Consider the following 23192-nt stretch of genomic DNA (forward strand, 5'->3'; position numbering starts at 1 on the left):
AGTAGGCACAACAGTGGTGCTGACCACATGGCCCAAAAATACCATTTTGCAACAAATCAGGCTACGCTTATTGAAGTTAACATGAAGGCTGGTCTGGCAGTAACTAGAGGTTGCGCAGGGCCCCACTGAAAATATGCTGAATGAACCAAAAGGTTGTCGAGATACACCACACTGCACTTCCTGGGAATTTCAGACTGACAGAAGCATTACAAAGGGCATCAACTTGAACTTGCAGAGCTCTTGGCTCTTAGATTTGGCCTCTGGAGTGAGTTATATTAGGACCAGTAATACAGCAGAGGTTCCTTTCCACCGACAAGGTAGAGGAGGCCTGACAAATTGTGCACATCAGGCCGCAAGTGTTTATCTACAAGTGACCTATATGGTAGGTTTACCGGATTAAAAAAGGCCAATAAATTTAAATGCAGGCATAACTAATTACTGGTAACTGTTTGAAAATATGTATAAACTTGTATATGTATTGATCTCACAAACACACTCGTACATAAGCGGATGCTAAACGTTATTTAACGTTTACATGTGATACAAAATAATTTAGATGACCTTTGTTTAAGGCATTACCGAACAACCAAACCATTCACACAAACAAGTGCTCTTCCAACACACTGCCTATGAACTATTCCTGGTTAGAAAAACAAGGTTCAGGAATCCAGCACTAAATGTGTCAGAAATCTAGGACACAGGAGAGATGGCTCATAAAGGGCCATTTGGGAACCATTTGAGTTGGCAGGCGAGGCAGGGTGTGCAAGCCCTGTAGCCCTCATAAAACCGATTTCACTGTATCACCACCCCATGCCGGGGGGCACGAGCAGATACACAGGCATCATAAACACGAGCGGCGGGGGCGCCGTGCTAAACACACGTCACTGAACTTCATTTAAATCGCCTTTCAGTCCCAAACAAACGTACAAAGCTCAACATTTTCGTTTCTTGCACTCGCTTTTAAAAATTCTAATACGCAGAAACGCTAACGAAACAAACATCAGGCGCACTGAAACCCTTTAGCATGAAGAGACGAAGGGTTAATCTTTAGGATTTTATTAAAATACCTTGTGGAATTTTACCATCAGAGGTTACCATCACAAACATCGTTGTTTTCTAATATATAAAAAAAAAAAAGAAAACAAAAGCAAAAGTAAAGCTTAAGAGGCTAGTTACAAGAGTTTTTTTTTTTTTCCTTTTTCTTTTTTGTAGTTTTTGCAGTCTGGTGATGGGACAGGGGTAAATTTACAAAGAAAATAAAAGGTGGTGAAAGAAAGGAATAAAAAGTTCACATGTTGTAAAAATACATTTCCCAAGTTCAACGGTTACACACAGTTCGATTAAAACATTCATTCTTTCTTTGTTAGATGTCAGTGCGAGAAATGAGACAGAAACAAAAAGAAAGGAAAGAAGAGAAGAAAAAAAAAAGAAAAAGGGGACACAGCTTAGCTTGACGGGACTGTAAGGAGTACGATCTGAACCATCTTCATGCTGGAGTTTCTGAGAGGAGTGACCTATAGACACCTGGAGGGTGTGTGTGTGTGTGTGTGTGTGTGTGCGCATTTTGAACCCTGAGAGAGAGAGAAAGAGATAGAGAGAGAGAGAGAGAGAGAGAGAGAGAGAGAGAGAGAGAGAGAGAGAGAGAGAGAGAGAGAAAGTGACCACTCCAGACCCAGTGTAGCGATAAATGTTTAGCGATAGCTCCAGGTTTGAGAGAGGGGCTTTGCGAGAGCAGAGCCGACTTCACACGTTGAAAATCAAAACCAGGCGGGTTCTCTGTAAAAAATACACGTCTGGCACACAGAGCTGTGAACTTGGAACACAGAATGGCTAAAGAGTAACGTCTCCTCTCTTCATGGGGATGGGGTGGGTGACCAAGTCCACCATAGTGTATGAATTTAAGGCTACTACAGTCGAGAGAAAGAAAACCTGGAAACTACGGCCCTTTAAACAAGCTGCTGGAAAGGACCTATAAAAGTGAATGCCGGGAAGAAGAGGTCTTTTTTTTTTTTTGTCTTTCTTGAAATGTTTCCATACAACATGAACACTAAATAATACAGAAACATACTGCTGATGTTCAAGCCTGAAGAAAATGATAGCGTTCAAAAATATCCCACACGTCAAAATGAAAAAAGTTGAAGAGTATAGCTAGAACCTTTTTGAAAAGGACAGAATGGGAGACGTCAGACGACATCAAATGACCAAAACAAGCGTGACATCTTGATTCAAGCTCACATGAGTGACACGCAATTCCATGAGAACGTTCAGTCAATCAGTCAAGGGCCGACTAGACAGAAAAGCAGAATTAAAAAGCAGGATTTGTACGGTAACAGACATTTCATGCACAAAAACTAGTTTAGTTCTGATATTTGTTGGATTTCTCAAGAAATAAAAGAAAAATCGAAACAAAAACAGCGATTTAATTCACGATTAGGTCAACAGGTTCGCCACAACGAACATCTGTACAATGTTCTTTAACCTATTAGAGTTTATTTCCAAAATCCACCATCGCCTAGCTTATTCGAGACCAGACCCCAACTCCATCTGACGACCCACTGATATAGATGAACGGCGATGCAGATTTGTGCTCATTCATAACATAATCCGAGACAGGGAAAGCTCGAATAAGAAAGCCTGCAATCTCAAAACTACCTACACTAAAGGAAATGGATTCCAAGAAGGGGCATTACAACATCCTCGTAAGGCGTGTTAGATAAGCTCAAACGTATATCTGCAACGGGTTCCGAAATGGCGACGTACAATCTAAAAAGAAGCTGTACAAAGCGAAGAACAAGAAGATCATACATTCAATATCTGTTACTGAGGTACTAGAAACTGGTTTCCCTTGACGCAGAACACTTTCCATACAAAAGACTCGTCTAGGGGGGGGAGGGGGGGGACACGATTGTACCCACCCCCCTTTGGAAAACGACCGTTTTTTCAACGAACAAGCTCCATCCAAACGCTTACCCCGAACCCCACTGTGCGCATGTTGGGGTACGATGTCAGGTTTAACTCAACAGGAAGAGAAGGTTAAAATAAAATAAAAATTATAAAGAAACCGGCTAACACTGATTAGATATGCGGTGTCGTCTTGAGGTTTACACTACTAACTGATAAAGGGACAGACTGCGCGCCTGCCACAGCTCCGTTGTGGATCTTTGGAAGTCAGCCACACAGTCTGCTGATGGATGGAGTGATGCAGTCTGGTTCTACCTGCTTCCCTCTCAATAAGCACGACGACGTATTTGACAAAAGCACTGATCGACTGCATGGCTGAAGAGCGGCAGGTAAAAAGAAATGCTGAGACAGGATTATTCAGCTGACTCAGATTACTACACTGTCATTGACCCCTAATGGCCATATCATGTTACTACAGAGATCTGCATACAAAACATTCGCGCATGTGTGTGTGTGTGTGTGTGTGTGAGATCTCATCTTCATTTAAGCGCCTGGCAGCCCGATTCCTCACACAGTGATGTCATGGGAAGAGCAGGAGCAGAAGGAAGGACTATCGGAGATAAGGAGAATAATGTACAAAGGTCAGTGTGAAAAAGCTGAACCACCCAGGGAGGCACATCCAGGAAGTATGGAAAGATAAGAAAAACAAAAAAAGAGCTAGGCATATCAAGGTGGAGGATATGTGTATATTTTAGAAGAGAGCAGGAGTCCCAAAATAATTTTTTTTTTTTTTTTTTTAAACAAACAAACAGTAACAGAATCCCAGCTGAAAAAAAGAAAGACGACTCAAAGTATCACAACACTTAAGGTGAAAATCTGAAAAGTGGAACACCGGCCCTTTAAGACACCTGAAAATGTGCTTGCATTATCCCCCCCCCCTCCTCCCCCCTCCAGTTTTCATGGAGTTAACAGTGAAAGTAATGATAGATTAAGTGTAAAGACACAGCCTACTGAATATTCCCAATCGCACGGTCTTTATAAGAGAATCATAAATCACTGTGAAGTTCAGAGATGCACACGCACAAAATAGAGATTTCATACATCTACACTGTTAAAAGTCGAGGAGATTTCACTCTGGAGAAGTGGAAAAGTGACCAGACGTCAATAAAAAGCTGTACACAAACGGCATATTTATGATGCTCTTACAGAGACCTACATATCATTTATCCATACGTTATTGATACAGTGAAGCATATGACTGAACCGATACCCAACGAGTATCTTTACAGGAAATGAGAGTCTGTCATCTTTCGGAAGGACAGGATGGACACGATACGACGCTCGCAATGTCTTCAACATGAAGGGAAAAGCGGAACCCGAAGTGTCCGAGAACGCCACTGAGTTACTGTCAGGAACAGGCAGATGACACGTCGTCCCTCTCTCGTTCTAATCCGGTTAGTGAAAGGTGTGGCTATGGTTAGCTGTCCGTTGGAAATGAGGTCGAAACGAAATTCAATGACTTAAGCCAGTTTTTCCAAATTTGCTTCAAGGGTCAAACCTATGCTTTAAAAAAAAAAAAAAAAAAAGGCTTGGGAGGCTGAAATAAAAGAATGGTTCATGTGTTCTTTACTATACTGTTAAATCAGCTGGACAGACAGAAGGCAGGTAGAAGACACACTACTCAGAAACAAACTCCAACTAGTCCAGATTCAAAAAGGCATAAAAAATTAAAAAGGGGTTTTCTAATTCTAACAAAAAAAACAACCCAATTACTGAATCCTTGAGAAAAAGAGTTATTGCTTGCTGCACAGGTGGAAAATTTTTTTTTAAAAATAAACGGATGATACGACAACGAAGGAAGGGGCAAGGAGAAGTGTTTTTGAGTGGGTCACATCTGGACTTGCGTGTTCTGTTTGACTGGATTGACCCGTCAAAAATTATTACGTCGAAAGCAGGGCTTCGGCATGGATCGAGCCCTTAAAAAAAGGGGGGGGGAGGATGAGGGCATCGCTGGGGCAACGATGGAATGTGTTGGGATGCTATTGGTCAGAAGGGACGTCTCTGTCAGCCTCTGCCTTGGTTGGCTGCCCGGGTGAGGGGGTGTGTGGTGGGTGCGAGACCGGGGCGAGGGGATGGGCTAGGGGCAGCGTGCCTGCCACCATGCCCTCTACTCCTGCCCCTGCACCAGGCAGAGCTCCTGGGGTTACACCAATCAGACCCGCCGGAAACCTGGGAAGGACAGATGTTCAAATGTAAAACGATTTTGTATGGGGGAAAAATGTAAAAGGAGTAAGGAACGACTTTCCTGGTTGAAGCCGTTCTCACCTGTACCCTGCTCCATTAAGTTCAGAGTGCACGGAGGCGGTCTCCATAGAGGGCCACTGGGAAGCCGTCATCAGATACTCCTTATTCACACAATTCTTGAGACTGTCAGGAATACGACCTGCAGAAACATGCACGCAAAAAATAAATAAATAAATAAATCAGAATCAGCAGCCATACATACAAACAAACAAACCGTCATCACGTGAGACGACAGTGTTTGAGTAGGAGAAGGTTCCTAACCCGTGATGGCTCTGCGTACTTCCCGCGCCGCCTCCTCCCTCGCCTCAATGGAGGCCTGCTCACTGTACCAGGATGTGTGGGGGGTGCAGATCAGATTAGGGGCATCCTTAAGAGGCCCCTGTGAGAAGCTGGGGAATAACATGCGAAAGACAAAAGTGGTTTATATGATCTGCAATCACACTACATGCAATCCATCAGTGTCCCATAACACGTTCGGTGGTTACAGCTAAAGCTGTGTTCGAATAGAACTCGTCATCTCTGACCTCTAACTAGGAAAAGAAAGAAAGAAAAAAAAACAACAACAACAAAGAAAATACCATTTACTCAGAATTCCTACTCGGACACTCGGGACAGTCTACACGACATTTTCATCGACGGTACGTAAAACTGTAAACAAACAGCACTTCTTGCTTTAGACCAATCAACATACAGACATTTTTGCTTGTTAAATATATATCAGTGACTGTACAGTAAATATACGTCGCTCATTACAATCAGCTGGCTAGCATGTTGCTAACAAAAGACAAATACGGAGGCAGCCGTGGATTATTCTCTACTTTGTAGCTTGAACGCACGGAGGCTGATGATTACGTAACTCCGAGTTCCGACTTCGCACGCAGCGTAAATCTAACAAAGACCGCACACCTCTCTGTCTCAAAAATCAATTCACTTTCAAGACAAGGGTGCCCAGGAGACTGTGCAACATAGCCAGAGGGTCTGTTTTGGTACACTGGTGGGGTAAAAAAGCCAGACAAAAAAAAACCCCAAACACAAGCCACCATTATCCTAGTTACTATATTATTATTATTATTACTACTACTATTATTGAGTTATTAGCCTGACTGGTCACTCTGAATGGTTATGACATCGTTCTAGAACATTGGACACATTTAAATGAAGAGATAAATATCCAAATAGTTCAAATGATGTTGGCTGAGAGTGCCAGTGGAAATTATTTTACATTTAAATGAGTCCCTGGCTGCAAAAAGGTTTGAGAATCCCTGCTTTTATGTTACTTTTCCTCCACTTGACTCTTTTGGGGACTTTACACTGTGGATAGTACCTGGTACTTTTTTGGTACCGAGACTAAATGTGAGTCACGCAATCAGAGAGTCGGGAATTCTCCTTAACGAGCGATTCTGTATTGTGCCTGAATAAACGTGTCATTTAAGACATGCTTTGCGTATTGTAATATTCTATTAATCGAAAATGATGCATCATTTATCTCGTTACAGATCAAATTACAACAGCAGTTTGTGTCTTAGATTTTTACCTCTCGCTTGTTACGGATTTCCAGACAGGCGTTTATCGAATGCACTCCTGTCTCGGGTGAATCTAACTTAGTCGTATCGAGCACTACGTAGGTTCCAGACCGCTGTTATTTTACATCCTTAATAGTGTCAGTGAACAGGAAAGGCGTCTGGAGTACGGCCTGAGCGTGTATTTGTACAGGGCTTTGATAATACAACGTTATTCCTGCGGGAAGCCGAGTGGAAGACGGCACCCATGTTGAGGCAGCACTAAACTGCCGTGGAAAAGCAAGCTCGGAAAAGTAAATTGAGCCGAGTTAAGTCAAGTCCTGCAGTGGAAAAGTGGCTTTAGATGTTTGCTTATTATGGGCTTAGAAAACTAACATTTTATTTACAAAAAAAAAATATACCGAAAAGCAGCCGATAAGAGTCCAGCGTCGGTGGGAACTCCTTTAATACTGTTTAAAAAGCATCTTGGAATTCCTCAAGAAATCGGTTGAGAAAACGCCAAGAATACATTTCTGGAAATTCTCGACAAAAAGGATGCTTTGAAGATGCTATAATACTAAATTATTTCTATTTATTTGGGATTTTTTTTATCACAACATAATTCCCATAGATTCATTTCTGTTACTCCAGAGTTTTGATTTATTTATTATTCTTCTAAAATGTGGAGAAAAAAAAATAAAAGAATGAGTGTGTATAAGCTTTTGACCGGTAGTGTACTTTGAAGTCAACTGTTTAATTCGCTCGCTTAGAAAATAAATTATTTTACCCGTACTTATAGAAGACCATGGTAAAACACACACGCTTACCTGAAGGGCTCCGTCTCGTGGACGTCGAGAGCTGCGCCGCGTATTCTTCCCTCTTTCAGTGCCTGAGCCAGAGCTTTCTCATCCACCAGCCCCCCTCGCGCAGTGTTCACCAGGAACGCACCCTGACGCATCTAGCACACAGATTATAAGACGCTATCAGAGGGCAATCTAGAGTTTTTGCTGAATGTATAAACGAGATAACTATAATGTCTGGGTAACAAAGTGTGTATCAGGACTTTAAGCGACACGTGATGTGTTGAGTGCACAAACAGTATAATACCCATCAATGGCATGGTGTAGCAGATGCTTACATGTTTCCTGTGTGATGGTAAACTACGGATTTGGCAAAGAGTAAGACTTAAACATAAGGTGAGTGTGTGTGTCTTAGCTATCTGTTTGATGGTGACGTGTTTGTCAATGAGGTGGTGCGTGTGCGCTACCTGTTTGATAGTGAAGTCGTTGATGAGGTGGTGTGTGCGCGCGCGCTACCTGTTTGATAGTGAAGTCGTTGATGAGGTGGTGTGTGCGCGCGCGCGCTACCTGTTTGATAGTGAAGTCGTTGATGAGGTGGTGGGTGTGTGTGTGTGTTGGTGTGCGTGCGCACGCTACCTGTTTAATAGTGAAGTCGTTGATGAGGTGGTGGTTGTGTTCGTTCAGGCTGCAGTGAAGGGACACACAGTCCGAGTGGATGAGTAGATCCTGCAGCGTGGCCATGCGTTGGAGCCCCAGGGATTTTTCTACCCCCTCGGGCAGGTACGGGTCGTAGAAAATCACCCCAAAACCAAACGCCTTTGCCCTCAAAGCCACCGCTTGGCCAACGCGTCCTGAAAGAGAGGCCAGCATTAGAGATCAAGATGCTATACAGTCCACTCACCATATCAGCATCTTCTGCAGAGCATGCAAGATCAAGACAGCTTCATCATAACGAGGAGGCCAACAGGGAACACTTTGGGGAGCTTTAAAAATCTTCACATTATTAGAATTTGAGTCAATATTTTGGAAAGTATGATAACAATAAGCATACGGGGTATGAACGAGCAAATTAAACAACTGACTTCAAAGTACACTACCGGTCAAAAGTTTATACACATTATTTTTTCTCCACATTTTAGAAGAATAATAAATAAATCAAAACTCTGGGAGTAACACAAATGAATCTATGGGAATTATGTTGTGATAAAAAAATCCCAAATAAAAAAAATAATAATTTAGTATTTTAGCATCTTCAAAGTAGACGCCCTTTTTGTCGAGAATTTCCAGAAATGTATTCTTGGCGTTTTCTCACCCGATTTCTTGAGGAATTTCAAGATGCTTTTTAAACAGTATTAAAAGGAGTTCACACCGACACCGGACTCTTATCGGCTGCTTTTCGGTATATTTTTTTTGTAAATAAAATGTTACGTTTTCTAATGAAAGAAATGAATATGTTGGCACGATTATATTTTTGTCTATGACACCGATTTCAAACATTTAGTCATACACCTTCAAAGATTTTTAAGACCACCCACTCTATATCAGTCTGGCTTAGAGATTTAATGTTCTTTTTAAAACTAGAAAAGATCAAGCATAACATCAGAGGCAGGGGTGAATCCTTTTTGGTAAATGGCAACGATTTATTACGTACTTCAATGATGTACACACCCTGGAGGTGGATTGAGGAAAGGTAGACGGTAAATACTAATCACCTTACTTTTTTTTTTTTTTCCCCATCTTTTATTTTTATTATTAATGTTTTGTTTTTTCTGTTTGTTGTTGTTTTTTTAATTTCCCCCTTTCTTTTGGTTTTGGCTGTGATTATTTTGTTGGGGCCGGGTATGATGGGGTTGTTGGACGGGGTGTTATAATACGTAAATTGTGGTTTTCCAATAAAAAATTCTACGATTAATAAAATAAATAAATAATAATAAAAATAATTTACAAAAAAAAGATTTTTAAGATCACAAGAAACGTTTCAGTCGAGTGTCCCCAAACTTTTGACCGGTAAAAGCTGATTACATCATGATCCAATTCTTATGGCTATCCACAAGAAATATTCTCTGATACAACTCTAGATTAAAATTTAAAATAATAATAATAATAATAATAATAATAATAGTCAAATCTTCCGAAGCTTAGGAACATGTATATATAAAAACAAAACAAAACAAAAAAAAAACACCGTGTATACAAACCGCTTCAACCCAAGAATGTTATAACCGAGAGGAGTGATTTAAAGGCTCACCGAGGCCGATGATGCCCAGCGTCTCTCCTCGTATGCGAGCGGCTCCTCCTGCCACCTCTCTGATTTGTTCAACGCTGGAGGCTCGAGTGCCCTCACGTAGGGCCTGGTGCATCCAGGTGACCCGGCGGTACAGGTTCAGGATCAAGCACATGGACGTATCTGCCGTCTCCTCCACAGATGCTGCGGGCACGTTACACACTGCGATACCTGAGTGTAACAGCCAGATGGAGAATAACGATGATGTCGCCTTATTTATTTTAAAAGGAGCATTTCTCAGATACTCGAAAAGGACCGATCATTGGGTACGCTTCATAATGATGGGCAGAGGGTAGAGCTCAAGCAGCCAATCAAAATCAAATCCAAAATCCAAACCAGGAGCTACTCAAGGATCAGCAGAAAAGCAGCGAGAACTCACCGAGCTCAGCTGCGGCTTTAACATCCACGTTGTCGAATCCGCTGCCGATCCTCACGATGACCCGGAGCCCTTTGAACTTGTCGAGGTCGTCTCGTGATAGTGAGATGGTGTGATACAGTAACGCAGCTACGGCCTCGTTAAGAACCTGGATGGACATCAGAACATGTTTATCATCATCATCATCATCATCATCATCATAGTCAGACACGGTCTGCAAAACCACAAGCCGTTGTGTATTAAAGCTACCTTTTCGTGGATCTCCTGGGTGGACTGAGCGTCACAGAAGGCCACGGTGGCCACGTCCTTCAGGATGGGCATCTCCACCGTGCAGTCCCGGCCGTCCAGCAGCGCCACCAGAGGACGAGGGTGCATGGGCCCGTTTAAGATGGGTGGGCGAATGCCTGCAGGACAGAGACGAGGCATTTCGTTGGCACTCCGGCTAAGAGAAGTACACACGGCACATCTTGGTAGGATTTGTAATGCTATCTCAGATGTTATTCAGATACGGATAAAAAAAATATTCACAGCTTTTTAAATATAAACACAGCTTTGCTTGGGGAACGATGTGTCTAATAGAATATCAGACATTTAGGGTGAAATCTTTTTTTTAATCAAAAGCATAAAAGGCCACGATTTAATAAGATCGTTCAAACTGAATACCGGCCCCATGATTTATTTATCAGACACGCTTTAATGCTCTGGGATGTGGAGAGATCATATCAGATACTGGAACTTCCCTATGGGACCATCGCCCCTTTGCATTATTGTTGCTTCTGGCACTTGCAAATGTAGAATTTCATTAAGCGTACCATTTTTTTTTAAAAAATGTAAAAAAAGGAAAAACAAAGCAGTTAAGCTTCTCTTAAAGACCATCTATTTAACGGATCCGATCGTAATTTGCATTTTAAATGGTTTCTATCCGATCGCATAATGCAACGGGTTTCCTTAATTTTGCATTTTCGATCTCCACACACGGCGACCTGGACGCTAACCTGATCTCACACTCGGCTCGAATTTCCTCCGGTCTCAGCAGAACTTATGCTAAATATTACGCCTACACTCGCACTGTCAAGATCGTGGAACTCCAAGGGCGCGGAAAGAAGTGCAGCTGCGTGTAGACGGACACAAAAGCATATCCCATTTCAGCCCACACATGGGCGTAACGGGAATCACATCATCGCTGGCCCCTGTCCATTTCCAGACCCCCACAGCAGGATAAACAGACGAAGGGGTCGTGGAAGAAGTGGACAGATGAAGCAGGAGGAATGGGGGTATTTGGGCTGAGAGTGGGGGCAGGGAGCCTTGATATGACTCACGGTGACCTAAATCCTTTGGGGTATGTGCAGGCCAAACTCTCTGTACACTCCACCTCTCGGAACTATGCATTCGTTTGTGTGCCTTTACCAGTTTTGCTGTTTTAACATACAATGGGCTGTGTACGCTGTCTCACGCTTCATATTCAAACGATATGAGGCGTGAACGTACACCTGCACGGAGAAAGCCGAGCCTAGATTTGCGCTCGGCTAGTTTAAAAAACAAAAACAACAACAAAAATATTATATATATATATATATATATATATATATATATATATATATATATATATATATATATATATATATATATACACATATATATATATACATATATATATACACACACACACACACACCATTTGGTTTGGATTCTCGCTACATACGATTAACGTTATCTTAAGTAAAGGAAATAGCAGCGTTGTAACTGTTTCAGCTGCTACAAACGGCTTTCACACCATCGTCTTATGGGCTTGGATTCTCGCTAAGAAACAATGAACATTTTTTTTTTTTTTTTTTTGGATGAAGAGCTAGTATCTGAAAGAAGATACGTGGGCTCACTAAATAGACTGTTTACGTTATCTTACGTAACGGAAACGGCCGCGTAGTAACCATTTCAGTTGCTACACATTGCTTACACACCACCAACAGACTCTTCCTCTTGGAAAAATAATCAAAAAGTGAAAAGTTTATGCTCATATCTATAATAAAAAAAGAGGCACCTTTACAAAATATGGCAAACAAATTACGCACTAATAAAAAATTTTTTTAAAAGCATTTTAGTATAGTGTCCTGAAACGTTCTTCATACACAAATACAAGCTCATACGGGGCAGTAAAACTGAACAGCAGTGCCCTTTTGCCCCGCTGACAGGTGTCTACTCGGCTGGAGACTTCTGGAGAGCAGAAGCTGTTAACCCAAGAACCCTCGTCTCCATTTCACTCTCGCTAAAACCCGAAGCGGCTGATTGACAAGTGTAACACTAGGAGGCTTACAATACAAATTTGTTGAATTTTTTTCCATTCATTCATGTCAAGCCTTTTTCACAGCAAACGCACACACACACACACACACGAGAGAATGATGAAACATGGCTGCCAAGATACGAGAAAACAACCCAGGCCCAGTTTAAACAGTGGGGGGATTAAAAAAAATGCTGAGAGGGAAAACTCTGAAAATGTTAATCATAAAGCTCTTGCGTGAACAATGCGAACGCTTATTCCTCCGAGGTCACGGAGGGAGCGTTGCGCGGCGCCGAGCACAGATGCTGCGTGTTGAGGTTGAGCCAGTGGGTATGAAAAAGAGAGAGAGCAGCAGAGGAGGCATGGCCAAGCAAACAATGCCATTCATTCACAGCCCAGTCCTCCTCCTCCTCCTCCTCATCTCATCCACCCCCTCTCTTCCAAAACCTCCTTGTCTTTCACCCCTCCACCTCACTTTCTTACTCCGCTGCTGCTCCACACACACACACACACACACACACACACACACACACACACACACACACACACACAAAGAGGGGGGTGGGGTGGAATGATAATACATTAGCACCACACCCAACCTCCTGCCTGCCAGACGCACATACGCTTACTCAACCACACGGATGCATTTTATTCATACCGTCAAAAAGGGAAAATTACCACTCGAGATACCGCACCCAACCCACAATACACCCAACCCCTCGAGCCTTTGCTTCACATCCCATAAAACCTCTCTCTCACACACACACACACACACACACACACACACACAAACATCCTAACCTTGCATCATGAAGTAAGCACGCCTGTCTTCTCTCTCTCTCCCTCTCTCTCTCTCTCTCCTCTACCGCTCTATCACTCTCTCTCCACCCTTCACAATCAGAGTCAGGCTGTTTTTGCCTGGCAGGTACCCAGCTGTCATCCACACCCAGCTCCTCCCCCACAGACACCAGCCAATCACAAGGCGCATGCATTGGGCGCCAACCAACCAGCACTAACTTCATTAGCATAGGCGAGCAGCTCGAGACAGTTATTGTTTTTTTTAAAGAGACAGCAGCTCGTTCTCCTGGCGTCCTGCAAAACTCCGCACTACTACACCACTCGTCACGTCACGAGAACCTGTCCCGTCAAGACGAAACGCTTACGGATAAACGTCAAGCTCGATGTGTGTTTTAACTTCCTTCCAAAGATTCAATCCTATTAACGTGGTTACAATATGGATTAGAACGTGCTGTGAAAATGAAGAAAACTCTAGGATCATCCATCATCGTCAGCACAGGCTGCTTACTCAGACACGCAGGTTTCGCCTGAACATCAAAAGAATTCAACCACATCTCTCCCACACACGTTACTCAGCTGCTTATGCAGTCTCTCGCCTTTTCCAGACGTCGCTGATGCGTCTCGTCTCTGGTTGGGTTTCGACCTGACTATTCACGTCTCACAACTGCGGAATGAAAAGCACCCTACTTTCAATTTAACCCTGGGTTACAGACTTTAGCTCTGGATTGAACATGACACTTGAGGTCGATTGATTTTTGGATTTGTACCCAAACTAAGTTACCTACCTGCCGATAGCCGGTTAATCAAGCGAATAAAATTGTTTATGAACCATTTTTAAAATTGATACTGAATGAAAACATAACACTCAAAGTAAAATACTGCTGAACTTTATTACAAAAACAAACAGCACTGACTGTACCGTCAAAATATACTGTAGTTTTTAAAGTGAAATAAATAATATATATTAACTATTAAAAATATTAAAGTAAATAAAAAGATATACATCCAAACTGAATAAATCAAAAAGTTACACTCCAAATAACAAAAAAGAGGACATATCCAAAATGAAGCAAAAAAAAACACTGCGAATAACAACTAAATTTGTCAGCGATCGTTTTTGGCCTCTAGAGGCCGCTCTCGTGCCGTCTGACTACAGCGGACCCGTCTTAGCCGCTCACAAAACACAAGCAGCTTTCAAGTACCTCCGTGGAAAATGTCCAAGGTTAAGTGAAGCCGAGATAAAGGAAGGTGTCTGTTGGTCCTCAGATTCGTGGACTTCGTCGAGATGACGCATTTGACCATGCACTGCGTGGAAGGAAAAGACGGCATGGAAAGCCTTCCAGTTAACGGCAACACATTTTCTCGGAAACAACAACTACGGGTTGTTGGTGGAAAACCTCCTCAAGGCATACAGAAGCTTTGTTGCAACATGTCACTAAAGATACATCTTTTTGCAGTCTCATTTAGATTTTTTTCCACCGGACTGCGGGGCAGTGAGCGGTGAAGGATTTCACCAGGACATCACAACAATAGAGTGACGCTAACAGGGCAAATGGAGCCCGTCAATGCTTGCAGACTATTGCTGGACAGTGACAAAAGATGCTCCATTTAATGAATACAAGAGACAAGCCAAGAAGCACTGAGCAGACACTGAACAGGACTAAACCAGGGGTAGCACTGCCACTCCAAAAATGGTGGGGCAAGATTATTTGATTATATTTGTCTATTAAAACATACAGGCCAACTATGTATTCTGTTTTTAGCACTGTATGGCTTCGTATAGGGTCTGATTATAATACAATAACAGGGCACAATACACCTTTTAATGAATGTCAGTAGTTCACAAAGTTAAACAGCACTCATTCTAAATATGTTTTAAAAACCGAAGACGTGTTCACGTAACGCAATAGGCTGCTTGTCACTGTAGTAAATCTGCTGCGATAAACATTTTCCCAGCAAGCCTTACTTTATTCTAAGAATGTCATTTGAGGAACATTCTTACGGTATAATCAATTTAGAAAACAAATTGTGTCTCACTTAAAACACTGAAACGTTAGCGATACTGATTATTATGCGCAAGTGAGCGCCAAAGCACAGTTACCCCTTTATCGTTCGTAGCATATCCCCTTTAGGAGAAATGTCCCTCCCCCCAGATGAACCGGAAGTTTTGATTTCCTTTTCAACAGAGTCAGACCTGTCTGTTATTGCATGAAGTGCTGGGTCACCGCCCCAGTAGATTGAAAAGTACCGGGTCAGACGCCAGCTTGCCCCCGCTGCTCCAGCGGCCCTGGACTAAACCACGTACGTAAGAGTTTTTCGCCTTTTGTTTCATAGTAAATGTTATTTATATAACCCTTTTGCTGATTTTTAAAGTGTTACATAAACAAGACAGGTGACCGGTACTACATACACAGACTTAAAATATAAAATCTTAAATATCTTGGAAATAGCAGCCAATCAGTTGTTTTAACTGTAAAATTTGAATTCAGCACATCACATGATAAATAGCACATTTTATCTCTGAAGCAGACAACTTCTTTATTAAAAAAAAAAAATTGCAGACCGGTGTATTGTTAAATCGTCAAAACCGACCAATCGGTCGACCTCTATTTGACGCGTGACTACATACGCGGACGCAGGAATGGCTTTATTCATATACTCGCCTGTGAACCTTATAATGTACATCAGAGAAATTAAAAAACGACATCCACGTGCGGCACGTTTCCACGTCCATCGCTAAAACTTTAAAGTGTTCACTAACATAGAAAATCCAGGAGACTGATAGACAAAACAGACTTTTCAGTAGGTTTGAAGGAACACTGAAGTAGGGCCGTGCCATATCATATCATATCATATATCGTCCATGATGTACCGGTACAATTCCTCCCCACGATGAGAATTCGTCATCCAGCGATACTGACGACATGGTTGATGACGTGTTTACGCACCGCAACGTGGGTATCTCGCATGAAGGACGAGAACGAGAAGAAACATGGCGGAAGGCGGAGCTCCAGCCCTAGACGAGGAAGGAGAATTAATCCTCGAAAGAAGGAGCTTCCGCCGTAATACGGAAGCGGCTCGGGTACAGAAAATCAAAGATTTGAATCAAACTTCGGTGATTTGTAAAGCGTCAAAAACGTGTATCAAATTAGTTTCTCCACCTCACGACAGAATACGAGGAAAGCCAGATGTTATGTGAGGAGAAAGCGCCGCCAAAAAATGTCAACCCATGATCGCCCATCCCTACACTGAACATTGTAGTAAAATTAAATTAAAACTGTCTTGAATAGTTTGCAAGTATGTGATTTGCGACACAGCTCAAGTTTGTCCAGCCTGTTGTGGACATCATCCATTTAAAAAAAAAAAAAAAAAAAAAAAGGATATACACAGCAGCCATCTTTCATACGAGTAGTCATGGTATAAACTCAGTCCTAGAGATATAATGGACTTAAGACCTGAGAAAGTATAATCATTCACCAAAATAAGTCTAAATACTCAGCCTTCCCACACAAGAACATGAGAAAGCGAGTAAATGACTTCAGGTGAAAGGACACAGCTTTTTATTTCTTGTTTATTTGGCAACTTGCTCAACAAGTAAGAGCCTCCCAAAATCCAGGTTTTGACTTAAACCATGTCCCATTTAGTTCCAGCCCTAATCCAACATATCTTCAAGACAATGGGTCCTTTTGAGGAGCTGAATCAGAGCTATTAAGCGGTGAGAAAAGTCTGGGGAAATTTAAGAAGATGCAGTGGACTACCATGATGAGGTGCTGTTGTTCTGCATGGTCGTTGGGAAGAGGACTGCTTGGATTCCCCCCCGAACGGAGCAAGAACTCCGGGTCAGGACACGCGAATGAGGAGCAAAAAAAGTTACGGGTGGACATTTTAGATGCGTGGCTGATCATATCTGTAACGTCTGTTTTGCATGGAGAATTCGCTAAGAGACCAAAATGAAAAAAACGTCATTCATGATTTGAGACGCTGCCTTACATCAGCACTGGACCGGAAAAACAAGAGACGCACGTGTTTATTGCCAGATTCCTCTTCACGAAGGTGTGCGATATTACACTGGCATTTTACAAGCTGTCCATCATCACCTGCTGGTGACTCTAGATGGGTATACACTGTGCCCAGTCACGATCCGCTCAGATTCCTTCACTTCAGTCTACGAGCAGAACATATAAACGCAGAAATTCAGCCTGCTGTTAAGCAACGCTGTGCTGAGTGCTCCAGAAATAGCCAAAGCACCACATTTAGGCTCTTATTGTTCCTGCAGTCTACAGCGCTATAGAAGCGCTGAGCGAGAGCCCCTCCAAGAGCCGTCTGCTCCGCCTCTGCAGCCCACAGGAAGGAGCGCAGATAAAGAAAGAGCCCTGCATCTGCCCTAGTCTGCACAAGCTCTCTATCTACACACACACAGACACCACGCTCAAACAATAATCAGATCAAACACGCTATGTTACACACACATCGGCTCGAAAGTGTGAATTAGTACCACTTAGCACCTAGATATTTCTGTGCGTTTCAACGAACACACACAAGGTTCTTAACTCTAAATATCACGGATACATCGATATGGATACTGGTATCTGCCATCAATCTGCGTACTGTGAACTGATCTGAAACTCAGCACAAAGCGGTCTGAAAGAAACCGACTCTTCAGCAAATTCTAGCCTGGCAAGAAAATGCCTACAGAAGAGTGAAAATAGAGGCTCTTTCTCAGAACTATCAGTCGAGGACTTTAGGCACGATGAAAAACACGTGCTTTACTTACGTCTGCACAGCGACGCTTCTTTAAGTGCAACTGGAACCCTGGTCAATCCAAAAAAAATCATTAACAGAGCTAGCCAATCAACTCGCTAATGTTTTTTGTTGTTGTTGTGGCCAAAAAACGCTTGCTATTGCTGCGGCTGTTTCTTCCCTCAAAATCTGCGTGCCTTTTTTGCGGAACACTCTTTGACCTGGCGAAACTGCAGTTGGAGAAAATCTGGTTTCACGTTCATTTCTGCGATTACAAAATCCTGGAGGGACTCATTAAGTAGTTGGACTGGAAGATGATACATCGACATTGCGATAAATCATGACAATACACTTTTCTGAGATATCGTGGGTATCATGAGACAGCGAGATATATATATATATATACACATACACACAATTGAAGTTACGCATAGACAAGTATATGTTTAATTTAAAAACACAGTATTAACACATCCCTAATAAATATAACCATGTGCCTAGATATACTGTGATTAGTAGAATTTACTGTCAGTACATTAACATCACTGTTCATACTTATGTCCATCACCAGTGGGAAAAAAAAAAGGCAGACTGTATTGCGGTCAGTCAAATTACTGCAAATGACATCAAGTCAAATTTTTGTTCTTGTTTACAGACATCTACAGCTCTTAAAGGTAACGTGAACGTCCTCACTGAATTAATTCACACACTATATTTACTTATAAAACCGGTTAAACTATATGAAGCCTTACCAAGCTATAAACCCCGCTCCAAATAACTCGCACCGTAACATACAAATATGCCCATGTTTAACCTGACTTCAATACAATATTTTAAAAATAAATCTTTATATTAAAATAAGTAAGTAAGTAAGAAAGTAAGTAAGTAAATAAATAAAATAAATAAGGCATAATGTGTGGAGGGCACTGTTCTTACATCTGACTCTACAAGTGTCAAACACACATTCGTACTGTACACTAGAACAGCTTTTCCTCACATACGGGAAAGAATTGGGTATTAAAAGCACGGGGTCAGGTTCAGTACAGCGCCCCGGGGCATCCGAGTGAAAAGCACCGAGATCTGAACACATTCTTCCTGTAAAAAAAACACCAGAACTTGCACAATTAGGGCTTGCACAATTCATCGTATTTCACTCGCAATATTTTGCCGTTCCAGGTGATTAAACATGACGATGACAATCGTATGTATGTGTATATACACACACACAGATTTTCTCCACTTTCCTGTGTTTAAAAATTGTTGTTGTTTTTTCTCTCTTGCAAACATTAAAGAAGAGTATAAAAATCAGGTTAACACGACACTGCTATCTTGCTTTTGTTTCCAAAAGTTTGTGGATACCTGACCATCACATCTAAATGTGCTTTGTGATCATCCCATTGCCATTACAGGTTTAATCTCCCTTTATAATGCCGTTATAATAAGCTCCACTCTTCTGGCCAGGCTTTCCACTAGATTTTGGAGTATGGCTGTGGGGATGTGTGCTCATTCAGCTGTAAGAGCATTACTCAGGTCAGGCACTAGGTAGACAGCATTCGAGCTCGTCCCAAAGGCAATCAGTGGGGTTGAGATCAGGGTTCTGTGCCTGTATTTATATATTTATGTGTAACATCTACAAGATTAACAAGCAATACACGCAATGAGTCTTTCATTCATTACACATTTGTGGACCTAAAGGCTTATAATTAGAAAACACTGCACGAGCAGCAAAGACAAACTGTCCCAAATGTTGCTGGAAAAAAAAAATGTGATTACTGAGCAAATCAAATTTCTGATGGATATTTTATCAATCATTATCATCATGGAGCCCTAAACGTAGTCAGGCGTGTGTCACAATTTAAACTCACCTTCGCAGATGCGGTCCAGTCTCTGCCGCTTGACTTTGTGTTTGTCCATCAGAGCCATCGACTGGTGGTTCTTCACAAGGACCAGCTACGGCCGCAACAAGAGAGGGGGGGAGGAGAACAAAAAAAAAAAACCAAAAAAAAAAAAAACGCAGAACTGAGTCCGGTTCTGTCCACAACAGGAGAGAAATCGCTCCAAAATATTCTCCAAACCTGCAATCACAAGAAAAAAAAATTTATACTGAACAAGTACGTTCTGACAAAACACGATTCTTTTAGAGACGTTTCCTTCATTTAACTTCTGATACCCGATCTTGACCTTTGATTAACAACAAACATGAGTAATAAATTAAACATTGAGATAAACACTACGCAGTTATAAATCATACCGACCTGGAGCACAAGTCAATCTAGAAATTTAAAAAATAAAATAAAAATTTTAAAAAGCACCTGCGTAAAAGAAAAGCAACCTGTCAACATCATTGACTTGAATATGTAAAAACAAAACAAGGTGATGGATGCAGTTATGGGTCATTAATCAACGACAGGGTGGTGTGATGGATAGGGGCCCGGCCTGTAGCGGAGGCAATTATTTCTCTAACAGCACATATCAAAGTGCTTTAATCCAATCATACAACAGCAATTTGCCAACTAATACATCTTGAAAAAAAACAAAAAACGTTTGAACCAATGACACGTCATTCTTTAACCGTTTCTAGTTACATTTAACGTTTATAAGACGAGCTAGTTCCTGACCTTTAAAAAAAAAAAAAAAAAAAAAAAAATTTAAAAATATGTCACCTCACCTTTAAAAAAAAAAAAAAAAAAAAAAAAACCCCAGACTGTCTTGTTACTGAGACTCCTGAAAGCACAAACTCCTCCCTCTGTCCTGAAGACTTTATAGTAACTCTTACAAAGCTCATACTGGAGTCTCCTTCCATAAACGGTAAATAAATAAACAAGCATCACCATATCAACGATGATACATCTTTACACCACAGCGCGTGGCTGAACGCTCGAATCTGATTATCTAGAAGGTGTGCATTATTCCTGCACGGTAATTCCGACCGTAACGTGAACGACACGTTACCGTTTCTATAGTAAAGGCTCGTACACGGCATGGGGACTTGTACTGCGGACACAATCAAAGACTAACAATAAAAGGATTTTAAAAATGTGTTGTTTAACAAAGTAAAACCGATAACCATTTATGACGTGGTGATTTTTATTCATTTATTTATTTTGTTAGGAGACGTCTCGGCTGTCTGCGTTTTTGTAACAGTCAAAGCTTGCCAGCACTGGAAAGTCTTCAGGACAGAGGAGGTTACACTTTATGCTTTTTTTTTTCTGGGTACAATGACAAACTGGTTTGTTTGTTTTTATTGCGAGTCAGACAGAGAAGAAGAAAGAATGAACTTTTATCACTGCTATAACGTAAGCGAGAACGGGAACTAACTTGTCTCTCGGACGCGCTACGACATTAAATCTAACGACGAAGCTTTAAAACGTACATTTTGCACATCGATAAACTACACAGTGTAACTGTTAGCAAACTGAATGTCTTATGAGGTACAAGCAGAAGGACACGTTACAGACCGTACGGTTACAGGACATGTGCACTTCATGCCCCATCACACACACACCAGCATGGATTATTTCCATATAACAGCACAGTCTGTCAAGTGTTATTCCTTCCATGTTAAAGAATACGATTTATTATTAAGATTAGATTACATACAACCCATCCCCCCGCTGATACTACAGTAATAATAACGTATTAGTTCGAGCGCACTGATATAGACCTGTGATTTGCCTCGGGACCGGAGCTACTTTCAATAGAACATAAATCAAACACCTACCAACCAATCAGATTGGAGAATTCAGCAGCGCTGTGGTGTAATGCTTAGTAACATGGCGGATTATTGTAAAGACGGATTACAGGTTTGTGTAACTCAACAACCCGAATTTACACTTACAGAATTACACTCTGCTCAGCTATGTTAAAACAAGACAAGCTAAGTCGGCTAAATAAGCTAGTTTGCTAGCTGTGCTCAGCTTGCTAACATTCCCTTCCCAACGCCGTCCGTTGTATTTACAAACAAACAGACAGACAGACAAACAAACAAACAAACAAACAAACAAAAACAACCTCCGCTTCACTTTAAAATTTACGTTATCTCAATTCCGTGAAGTCCGACATGTTTTGTTCTGGCTCTGTGAAGCAATTATGGCGGAGTCGGAAATATATATATCCCAAATTTCCAGGCAGCTCGCTAACGCCAAACTTCTTAGCAACTTGCTGGCTAGCTTACACGGCTAAACACCGCTTACACGGCTAAAGCGGCTAGCAACTCATAAAACGCGCACAAACTCCACGAAATGGAGCCTCAATTAAGTAAATACATACCAGAAATATTAACTTTTACACTTTTAGTATTCGTCCTAAAAGACTTCCTGGAGTGCTTGGTGCTTTGCTATGCAGCTTTTTTTAAGGCGCTGGTCCACGCTAGCTAATGCTAATGTGTGGATACAAACAGCAAGATATCTCTCTCTCCCTCTCTCACTCACTCACTCACTCACATCATATCCGTTTCTCCAGCAAGCACCGAAAAGGAGTTTGCTCCACTCAATTAAACGATTAATTCAGTCATTAAGAAAGTTAAAGTTACAGCAAATATCTCACCGTCTCTAAGGAAGCTTAAGCTACGGGTTCAGTCTGGCCAAACTGGGTGAAACACAACTCTTCCCCCGCTATCTACCGCTTCTCCGCCATCAAACCCCGCAATAAAAGGAAGTCTACAGAGTTCAGGCCCTGGATCAATCCCAAACAGCTTCCTAGTCACTATCCCGGCGCTCTACATAGTGCGTGTGATCAGCGGATTCTACACCCTACGTAGTGCACTACGTATCCAAGGCGACGCCATTTTGCGATGCCGAATATGAAAGAGAAGAAAAAGGCAGAACCAACAGATACAGCACTGTAACGGCAGAACAGCACAGCGCCCCTAGAGGTGGACTTGCGTTTCAACACTTATTAAAAAATAATAAATAAATAAATAAATAAATAAATAAATAAATACTTAAATAACATTTTTACAGATATTAAGTATTGAGTTATACAGGCAACATGCATACACAATTTTTTATACATTTTCACACAATTTACGTCATTTTCAGTTTAAATATACACATGCATTTATATCTACAATATGTAAAATATATTCATGATATGTAAAGCACATATCTTTTATTTGAAAATAAACAACTTTTAAATCTTTAATAATGTCCAAGGATATTTATTTTTTTGTTCTCCTATCTATCGTCTTCCGTCTTTTGAATTCACGTACTAT

General features: G+C 41.5%; 1 protein-coding gene across 3 annotated transcripts; it reads right to left on the reverse strand.

Moving 5' to 3' along the window:
* Positions 1-1040: 1040 nt before the first annotated feature.
* LOC108268844 (C-terminal binding protein 1) lies at positions 1041-22764 on the reverse strand. Of its 3 annotated transcripts, none has more exons than XM_017474096.3 (10): positions 22526-22764; positions 19846-20055; positions 10414-10568; positions 10168-10312; positions 9753-9959; positions 8141-8355; positions 7532-7662; positions 5467-5594; positions 5227-5344; positions 1041-5130 (listed from the first exon to the last, which is right to left on the reverse strand). In XM_017474096.3, the coding sequence occupies exons 2-10, from the start codon at positions 19901-19903 to the stop codon at positions 4941-4943; spliced, it is 1347 nt and encodes a 448-aa protein (XP_017329585.1). In that variant the 5' UTR covers positions 19904-20055; positions 22526-22764; the 3' UTR covers positions 1041-4940. The 3 variants fall into 3 exon arrangements, with proteins under 3 accessions (XP_017329585.1, XP_017329586.1, XP_017329587.1); XM_017474097.3 differs by lacking the exon at positions 22526-22764 and adding an exon at positions 22250-22456; XM_017474098.3 differs by lacking the exons at positions 19846-20055; positions 22526-22764 and adding an exon at positions 13244-13367.
* Positions 22765-23192: the final 428 nt, after the last annotated feature.

This window comes from Ictalurus punctatus, chromosome 8, assembly GCF_001660625.3.
Source record: "Ictalurus punctatus breed USDA103 chromosome 8, Coco_2.0, whole genome shotgun sequence".
NCBI classification, from domain to species: Eukaryota; Metazoa; Chordata; class Actinopteri; order Siluriformes; family Ictaluridae; genus Ictalurus; species Ictalurus punctatus.

Coding starts and splice junctions, on each gene's coding strand:
- LOC108268844 (XM_017474096.3), bottom strand. CDS start 19,903: ATGGCTCTGATGGACAAACACAAAGTCAAGCGGCAGAGACTGGACCGC. Junction 10,313..10,413: donor CCCAGGAGATCCACGAAAAG/GTAGCTTTAATA, acceptor ATGTCCATCCAG/GTTCTTAACGAGGCCGTAGC. Junction 5,131..5,226: donor CTTAATGGAGCAGGGTACAG/GTGAGAACGGCT, acceptor TGTCCTTCCCAG/GTTTCCGGCGGGTCTGATTG.